Below are 9,829 nucleotides of genomic sequence, written 5' to 3' on the forward strand. Positions count from 1 at the left end.
ACAAAACCGACGTAATTTAAGAGAAATCTGGACCAGAGTCCCGTGATCCGTCATCATTATTACTGCGCCAAATCTCCTGACGAGGTGTGGAGCAAACATTCATATTGTAAAGAAATAAGCCCAACTGTTGACAAAATTTGAAACTGAAACAGGTGTAATGATAGCGGCGACCAGCGACAGCGTGTGATATTTCGCACCTCAATCTCTCTGCAAGCGTTAGGAAATCACTATCATCAATATGTATCACTTCTTATGTACAGCCTCATCAAAATCCCGAATGCGTATTCTAGTCTATCTGCGAAAAACGTTTTATTATTAAAGTCAATAGTATATTCTTAGAAATACGATCAGCCGAGTGATTAATACAGTTATTTTTCAGATACCACCTGGAGAACGTATTCATTCACTGCGATGTCTTTTACCGAAAGAAGTCACATAACACCTACATATATCTTGGTTTTACAACACGCAGAGTAGTTTGTTGCAAATATTGAATATATTTGATGAAGGAATATGTTTTCATAATAAGTAGGTATTTACATAGTAGTTCCGCTTGACAGCACACGCAGCAAGGATGGAATATAGCCGACCAACAAAGAGGCTTCTCTATTATACGTATGTAGGATATTGGAAGGCCTAAAGTGGCACTGATAAGAGGTTGAGCATTGTGGGTGCGAACACCGCATCCATAGGCATACAATACTTTTATAGTGAAACCGCAGAAGAGAGGTTTCTTAAGGGTATTAACAATTTTATTCAGTTAACAACGAAAATCTAAGAAGGATCCACAATCAATTAACGGATTGTGTTTTAGATTCATTAACTTAATTAAAACAACAACAAAAAAGTATTGCAATAATTTTTTTTATTACTTTTGAAGGTTGTACCCATTAATATAATAACAATCACTGAAGAAGACAATACTAATACATCTAAAGAAATATGAAACAGAACAAGACACCGAAATAAAAAAGAAATCAAACCCAGGATCTCTTTTTGACCGGGACAACATCTCAATCCAATCGCCGAGTGGATGGCAACCTTTTTATTCTCTGTGTCATGCTCGTTCTTTTTCATGTTACGTTAGATTTATTAGTATAATCTTCTTCTTCAATGATTAAAATTAATGTTCACTTCCGTCGGTAGTTGAATAGTAATAATATTCGTAGTTTTATGTTGCTCCGTTTTAGTGAAATAATACATAGAGGTAATCAAGAATAATATACCACCAACAAAGCGTAGCTAAAGCTAACAAACTAATTCACAATGTAAAAAATCGATAGCATCTATAATTTTTTTTTTCTAAAACTAACCTTGAAGGCGGTACGCCTTCTAAATCTCCATCTCTACGGCTGACGATACATATTGTCTACGCCGTGCTACGTATGACTTTAGATTATAGTCCAATAGCGGGTTTTGGATTATAAGGTTAAAATAAATTAAATACTTTCGAATAGGTATTGAATTAACTTTCATGTATGTTTTCGACGAAATAAATTTGTATCTTCTTTTGCGTGCTTCGCTATATTTTTATATATTATGTTTTTATATTAACTCCACATAGGAGACCCCGAGGGAAAGGATTGCCAATTATTTCCCGCTGCAACTCTGATTTCTTACATAAAAGTGAAGCAGTATAAAGTACCAATTTTTATGTAGATTAAAATTTTTAATGGTTTTTGTAATAAGCAAAGACTTAGAAATATGTTTTCTTCTAAACATTCATCTATTAAGCAAGTAATAAGGCGAATAAAGGCCTGCCGCCAATAGTTCCGTCGTAACCTCCCACGTTTTCTCATAAACGAATCTCATCAAGAAAAAATACTTCTCATAAAATAAATATGTGTATGTATTAATGATTCCAGGAGGCGAAGCAGGCATCGACATGGCCACATCCCACATCCTGAGCGCCGTGGAGCCCGTGGGCGCCGGGGCGGGCGTGGGAGGCATGGGCTCCGGGGGCGCGCGGGGGGCGCGCGGGGAGCGCGAAGTGGCCATCACGCTAGACGATCGGGACCTCTGGGTGCGCTTCCAGACGCTCATCAACGAGATGATCGTCACCAAGAATGGAAGGTAGTTTTAATTGATTTTAATAGTAATAAAATATATTTTCGCATGTTTGTCTGGAGTGTGCAAACGCAATACACACGAGCCACCACATCAATTGGATTCATATTGCCACGGTAATATGGATTTCGACGAAACCGATCGTCTGGCAATGTGCTCGGATATGTGACGCATATTTTGGAGCGGTACTAACGGTACGGTGTAACGTTTTGGAGAAACTCAAGCCGTCGGGTTGGATATCTCCAAAGCCCTTTATAGGTCTGGCACCGGGCGCTTGTCAGGAAGTTACCATCGTATGAGATCCATCCCACCCTGCGTAGTTGTATTGCGGACTTTCTCAAGGGAAGAATAATTCAAACCGTAGTTGACGAGTTTTCTTCCTCTCCGCACCAAATCAATGCGGGGGTGCCTCAAGGGTCTGCTATGTCACCGAGGCTGTTTTTGTTACACATAAACGATCTCGTTGAATATGCAACATTTCATTGCTACGTTGACGACAGCACCCTTCACGAGGGTTATCTTTTTGACAAGCCCCCTTCCACTTATGATTTACGAACAGCTCAGGAAGTTTTGAGACAAAAAGTTTACCACCACTTCGAGAAGGTTCGTGCCTGGGGTAAGGCCAACCTGGTCAGTTCAACATCGCAACAACCCAAGCGTGTCTGATTTCGGCAAAGAGGGAGATCAATAACTGTCTGGTGCAATTCGATAGAAGCACCGTCCCCAATAAAGACTCCATTGAAACGTTGTACAGGGCTAGCCGATTCTTCAATAGTAACCAATGCTAACCCCATACAAATCACAAGAACGCCCAACAATTGAATTCGGGAGCCACCTCTGGGCTGGAACCCCACAATACTTGCTAAATCTTCTGGCTCTTGGGCAAAAGAGGGCGGTTCGTGTGATTTACAATCCATTGTTAACAAACCGATTGCTATCTCTAATGTACAGAAGCAATGTGGGCATGCTGAGTCTATTCTAGAGGTATTTTAATAGAGCCTGATCTAAGGAGCTAGCAGCATTGATCTCCGGTTCACGTGCGTGAAATTCGACGTACACGAACGGAACACCCATTCACAGTTGATGTTGACCTCACGAGAACGGATCGTTTCTTTGACTCATTTTTGTTTAAGACTGCTCGTGGAACGAGCTACCGGCATTTGTTTTTCCTCCTTCATATAATTCGGGTCTCTTCAAGATTTGCATTGATAAATCCCTTTCTACAACCCCTACCTTAACCCGCCTCGCAACGCTGTCTAACCGGGTGGCGACATTGCTCCACTGCCTTTACAATGTACCGATAGGGGCGTTCTTGTGAGGTTTCGTATAAGAAATCAAGTAAATACAAAAACAAAACCAAAAGTGTTCATTTTTTGGCACTATCTCTGATGTCTGAATTTCTAGGACTTTTCCAAACATGGCGGGCCATTGGCATTATAGATATCTTGTTATTTCCTACTGGTTGGTGCTTCCCACTACTAGGTATTTTCATAGCTATGAAAGAAATCTTCTTCCTTCAATGTAACGATTCTCTCTACCATGGTCACAGCTGTGTTAAGGTTGTTTAGTTTTTGTAGGAGGGATATCAGAAGCACGTGTGGATGTTCACTCCACTCGGAAGTTTACTGTAATGGGTTGTAGATCTTTTCTGCCTGTTTATAGATTTACTGACGAATTCTTCAAAAATACGGTTGATAGAATACTATGATGAGCTAATGTTGTGTTACACAGTTTATAATATATAGGTAAAAAGATGAACTCGTTGCTACAAAACATTATCATTTTCTGGTGTAGAAAGTGGCCAGTTGTAGGATCTTTACAAAACTATATTTTGTAATAAGATGTCAGTATTCAAAATGCGTTAATGCTTAAGTATATTACATAATTTTAAAAAATCAGCTGCAGTTGTGTACGAATAAATTAAAATATTGGCCAATGAATGGGTTCGAGGTGACATAATGACAAGATATTCAATGCATCGCATCGCCGAAGCATCGTAAAATAACTACGGTGCAGCGGTGTACCGATCGTCCTGGCAGCCTGGGTATCGATACTCAAATCTAGGCCACTCGCAATCGCCGTCGGAAGTACATACATTGGTTGACGTTCTTATTCTTGAATCTCGTCGAAGGTACGTACTTACATACGACAAACGTCAAAAGTCATTCCACTCGAACAACGAGTGGGTCGAACCATGCGTTGTTCGAGTGGAATGAATTCGTCGAGAATCGAGGCCCTGGACAAAACCTAGAAGTATCTCGAAGGGGTAAACGCAAGGTTATTATTTTCACAAAAATATAATGTAACCTGAACCAATTCCACTAGCAGCATTATTTCATTGCAGTGCTCGTGAGTGCATTCAAATATCCACGTTGAAGCCGGAATTTTGACTAGGCATTTAGACTAGGTATTTTGGGAATCGTTTCTAAAAACGAGTCCCTACAACGTGAATTTGTGGAAAATTAAATTTAACCTACAAAAAAACAACTAAAAAAATATGTTTTGGTGTTTTCTCTTCCGCGACTTGTGTTCGATGCGAGCTTTAGTCAAACATGACCTAGTAATTCATATATATGCTGTGGTGTTTTGTTTAAACTTTATTACGTTAGTTTTTCCTGAGAGATTTTGTTTTGCTTACCGATTTTGGCGCCCTTGATATTTCGTGTTCTTCCCTTGTACCTACTATACCGATTGTGCGGGCAGGTACAAGTGTGCTTTCATTTGATTTACTCTTGAAATGTTACTTAGTAAATATTTATTCTTTGTTGTTTTTTAATTTTGCAGACGAATGTTCCCTGTGGTAAAGGTGGCCGCTAGCGGGCTGGACCCGACGGCAATGTACACCGTGCTGCTAGAGTTTGTGCAGATAGATCTACACAGGTGGAAGTACGTCAATGGCGAATGGGTGAGTTCATTTTCATACAGTTATTATATATACTCGTATTACTGTTAAACATTCTCTATTTTAAATTGAGCCGCTTTCAATAACTACCCTTACGTAGATGGCGATAAGGTTTAAATTCCCGCTTAACTCCATCCGCCTGTTTTGATTTATGTAAGAAAAAAACATTGCCAAAAAGTGCCTTTTATTTTATTTTGTGGATGTTCAGGCATTAATATTTAATTTTCTAAAATAAACTTTCTGAGGGAGCTAGTAGATTATTCTTGACAATTGACTTCGGGTGATGCATTCGGTTGTTGGGAAAGCACCAATGATTGTAATAATTATTACTAGGATTATGAAACACCAATTGGTGATATCCTTACATTGTTGGGAACAAAACGATTGACATAAGAAACCATAGGAGCCGTGCCGAGGAAACGGGAGATTTATTATTCTTAAAGAAAGACAAACACTGACTTTATTTGAAAATATCCTACTACCACAATACAGTAACCGTGCTTTAGGTATAATCATGGACCTAATAAGCCCCGAACAGAGCATTAGTGCGTTTTTGTGTGAGCAGCATCGAAGTCAAATCTGGGGCGAGGGGAAATTGCCTGGCAGCCATCTTGTATGACAAACTTTTGAAATGTTTGTATGAAAAATGGTATATAATGAACTATTTTTTTATGTTTCTATTGTCAATGCAATTATAACTGCTTCGGTATTTGATGAGGCAGGAAATGGGATACGTCATTAAAAAAATTAAGTAGGTTTTGGCATATTTCATAAATCTTCCACCTCGCCCCGCGGCTTCAAATTTCGTATAGTTCCATCGGAATAGTTTCGTCCAGGCTTTATTAGGTCCATGTTATATATAGATATCATCAAACATCCAATGAAAACCCTGGTGAACATTATTACCTAAATCACGGGTGGGAACCTTCTGCCGCCAAGTGACTTCGGCGGGCCGGACATATATACTTGTATATATTATATCCGATACAAATGTCATATATATACCTAACCAAATGATAGGTGCCTACCTGCTTCAGAAAAAGCCTGCTGTATTTGGTCATACATGGCTACCGTGGTTTGGTAGCTAGGGTACAAGTGAACATAAGGTTTGCCGGGCGGGTGAATTTTGAATGTAAAAAAATAACATTCAGAACATGCTACTAGCTTTTTATTCAAACATTAACTGCTATTCGAAATTCGAATCGAATAGTTACTTTCCCGCATTTCAGCCATATGCTTTAGACAGTATGAATAATTTATTGCTAAAAAGGAGGTGTTTTTTCTCCAGCTTGTGCCGCACTCGGATGCATTCCGGAATGAAACCATTCTAGAGTTACGACTGCAATGATTAACTTGCTTATGTCGAAAATGTTGATATTGTTACCGTCCATTGGAAAAATACGTATTTGTGGATATGTGCCTATGTGTGCATGTTTGTGGATACTTGTGGATATTTGGATATTTTTGGATATATTTAGATAATTTTTTAATGAATTTATAATTTAACAACATTGATGAATTTAAGCAATATTATTTTTCTATGATATGAGATTTTCAAGGTCAAAGGTATTATCATGATTTATTTTTGAGGTACAATATTTTTAACTGGAAAAAAATTTAAAAACAATGCCCTAAATAATGTCATATTTTAAGCAGGAATTGTAATGTACATACCTATATATTTATTTAATTTATAATTTATTTTCAATCAGGTTCCTGGAGGGAAAGCGGAAGTTCCGCCCACAAATGCCATCTACATCCACCCGGAAAGTCCCAACTTTGGGGCTCATTGGATGAAGGAGCCAATATCTTTCGCTAAAGTTAAACTGACAAATAAAACAAATGGAAATGGACAAGTAAGTATATGTTATAGAAAATATTCATGAATATACTTTAAAAAAAAATAATTGCTTAACAGCTCTCTGTTATTTGTTATTCAACAAGTCAGATATTTTCCAAAATTACCTTCCCTCATTACAACCTTGCATCTCTCCCCAGTCTCAACTTCAATTTTTTTTATTAAATAACTAGCTCACGTGTACCCGGCGTTTTCTGCATATATTTGTGTTACATTACCTACTTCATATGAACTAAACCTCTCAATATGGATTGTCCTGAAACGGGAAACCTTCCCATTTGGACAGTCAAAGATTCATTATTCCTTAATTATATTTTTAGTATCTAATAAATAAATATAAATATATATTTACATAAACCTTCCGGAAGAAATTCTCTAAATGATAGTGAAAACCATATCAAAATCTAGATTAAAATTAGGAAAACTAAGCGCACAAACAGACAGACGTGGATAGCCACTTTGTTTTATTCTATTTAGAGATTAATGAAACATTGGGTTTAACAACATTAAATAAAATCGTCATCCCTTTGCAATTAGAATCGATAAGCAAGAACCAATTCCGAATTCCGAATATAATATTTTGATACATCTTTATTTTTCAGATAATGTTGAACTCCCTCCACAAATACGAACCGAGGGTACACTTAGTGAAAGTAGGAACGGATCTGAGAAGAATAGTGACCTACCCATTTCCAGAAACCAGGTTCATAGCTGTGACTGCATACCAGAACGAAGAAGTGACATCCCTAAAGATCAAGTACAATCCATTCGCTAAAGCGTTTCTGGACGCTAAGGAAAGACCTGAAACATATTACCAGAGGGATTTTGTGGGTCACTATAATCAACCGAGTACTTCTCCGCATCATTATCCCCAATGTAAATATTTACCTTCTAATGTAAATAGGTACTGTGGTTAAAGTTACTTGAAAACCTCTTTATTATGAAATAAAACGTGCCCAATCCTTAGCATTTAAATCAACTCAATAGCTCAGCGTGTTGTTTTAAGCAAGAAGGCTAGATTTAAAAAAAAGTTTTGTGTAATAATCGAATTCATTTTTTACTTTCGATTATTACGATTTTTCGATTGTCCTCAAAAAACTCCACCATTAGTTCTCCAAAATTTAGAAACCCATTAAATAAATATAAATATATTGAGTATAACTAGATACACTGTGTGTTATGAACTGTATTATGAAGCCTGCTAATATTAATGTGTAATTTCCCAACAGTCGCGGGGTGGTTTGTTCCCCACCAGGGCGTGTACTCCCCCCTCCGGAGCAGTAACCGCCGCTCTCCTTACCCTCCCCCGCGCCCGCCGTCACACCCCTCACATCCACACGTAACCACCCCTCCAGGTAATACCTAAAATCGGATTTAATTACTTTTTATACTTATCAAACCTTACGAAAAAAAATCTGTGTATTTTTGTCATAAGAATTAAATTCTTACCAATAATTCGAAATCTTCATTTTACCTCATATAAAAAGTAAGAATTTGATTAAAATTGAAATATTAGATTTCGGCCATGAAATTACGAATTTCACACTTTGGTTCTGGTGAATCCGGAAATTGGATAAAATATCACAGCACGCGTTTTTTGTTACTATAATATGGTTGCTTTACAATTTCATAAAAAGATATTATGAAATAAAATAAAACTGAGAAGAAATAAAATAAAATATTTCAATAAAGGCGGTAGTAAAAAAAACTAAAATAATAAATCGGTTAGTATCACGAGGTGTATTACAATGAAGAGGCATTGTGCATTAAGTTTTTAAGGTTTATTTTTGTAGGTTTAAAATTTTTTTAATATCGCCTTTTTGTTCTTATTTAATTCATCTTTCAAATTTCGTACCCGATATATTTTTGTATCGGGTGAATGATTGCATTGGTAGATGATATTTGTGTTTTATGTGCACACTGATAAAAGTAAGAGTATTTTTTCTAGTTTACAATCCACCGGAGCAGATCTCAACAACATCAATGTACAGCCCACCTGGCCCCAGTAGCTACTCCTCGTGGAACAGTCCCCTGCCTGCTCCTGCGGTCCAGCCCATCCCCGTTACCTCCCCGTACTGCTGGTCAACCCAGTCCCCCCCTACCACCCACTCCCCTTCCCGGCAAACCCAACAAGCCTCTCCCACCCCCAACAGCAGCCCGGCTCATCAGTACCATGGACACCCCTCCCCCAAATATCAACCAGCCCCTTCGACCAACTCTCCAGAAATCCAGCCGAGCTATCAACCAACAACTTCACCTGTCAGTCCTGCTACCATACCTGCGTATGCTCCGCATTTCAACGCATCCAATATAGAAACTTCTTCAACGCAATATCACTCTTCACCTAGCTTGCACTCTCCTAGTCAATTATACCACCAGGCAAGCGTTAACCCCAACTACTCTAATTTGGCATACTCTACCAACTGGCATCACGGTGAAGTTGGTTACTACCCCAACACTTATAACTACCAATCTACCGAGTACATTCTTCCTGACGGCATGTACAGTCAAATGGAACCCATCATCTACAATCATTCGCTGGAAGGTTTGGGACAACATAATGAATGCGTTTCGGGAGGTGTTGACCATAAGAGCTGTGGCCAGATGGATCGGAATGCTGAACATGGATCGCCGTCTGCTCCTAGTCACCATGCTCCAGCGAGAGACGAAAAATATACTTCATTATCTAATGACAACGAAGAATACCATAAAAAGTCTCCTTGCTCTAATAGTTCTCAATGATTCCATGCAAGAAACAAAAATGCCTTTGATTACCTAACTATCCAGCCATATTTAAAAATAGGTTGATATTCATGTAGGTTGCTGTTGCTAATGATAATATTAAGTTGTACCTATTTCTGTTAAATATTTATAGATGTAAATAATATTGATTAGATTGTTTCAATGTTTAATAAAGAAATTCTTTTAATTTGTCTGAATGAATAATGAATCTAGCGACAATTTAGCATTAAAAATTATGTAGAATAATGGGGATACATTTT

At 38.0% G+C, this 9,829-nt stretch overlaps 1 protein-coding gene across 1 annotated transcript; it reads left to right on the forward strand.

The window, feature by feature from the left end:
* Positions 1–1,885: 1,885 nt before the first annotated feature.
* byn (T-domain transcriptional activator brachyenteron) lies at positions 1,886–9,569 on the forward strand. Its single transcript, XM_089635974.1, has 6 exons — positions 1,886–2,073; positions 4,852–4,972; positions 6,682–6,825; positions 7,430–7,703; positions 8,057–8,182; positions 8,776–9,569. The coding sequence occupies exons 1-6, from the start codon at positions 1,886–1,888 to the stop codon at positions 9,567–9,569; spliced, it is 1,647 nt and encodes a 548-aa protein (XP_089492100.1).
* Positions 9,570–9,829: the final 260 nt, after the last annotated feature.

Source organism: Hesperophylax consimilis, chromosome 1, assembly GCF_061612785.1.
Source record: "Hesperophylax consimilis isolate HC1 chromosome 1, BYU_Hcon_1.0, whole genome shotgun sequence".
In the NCBI taxonomy this organism is placed as follows: domain Eukaryota; kingdom Metazoa; phylum Arthropoda; class Insecta; order Trichoptera; family Limnephilidae; genus Hesperophylax; species Hesperophylax consimilis.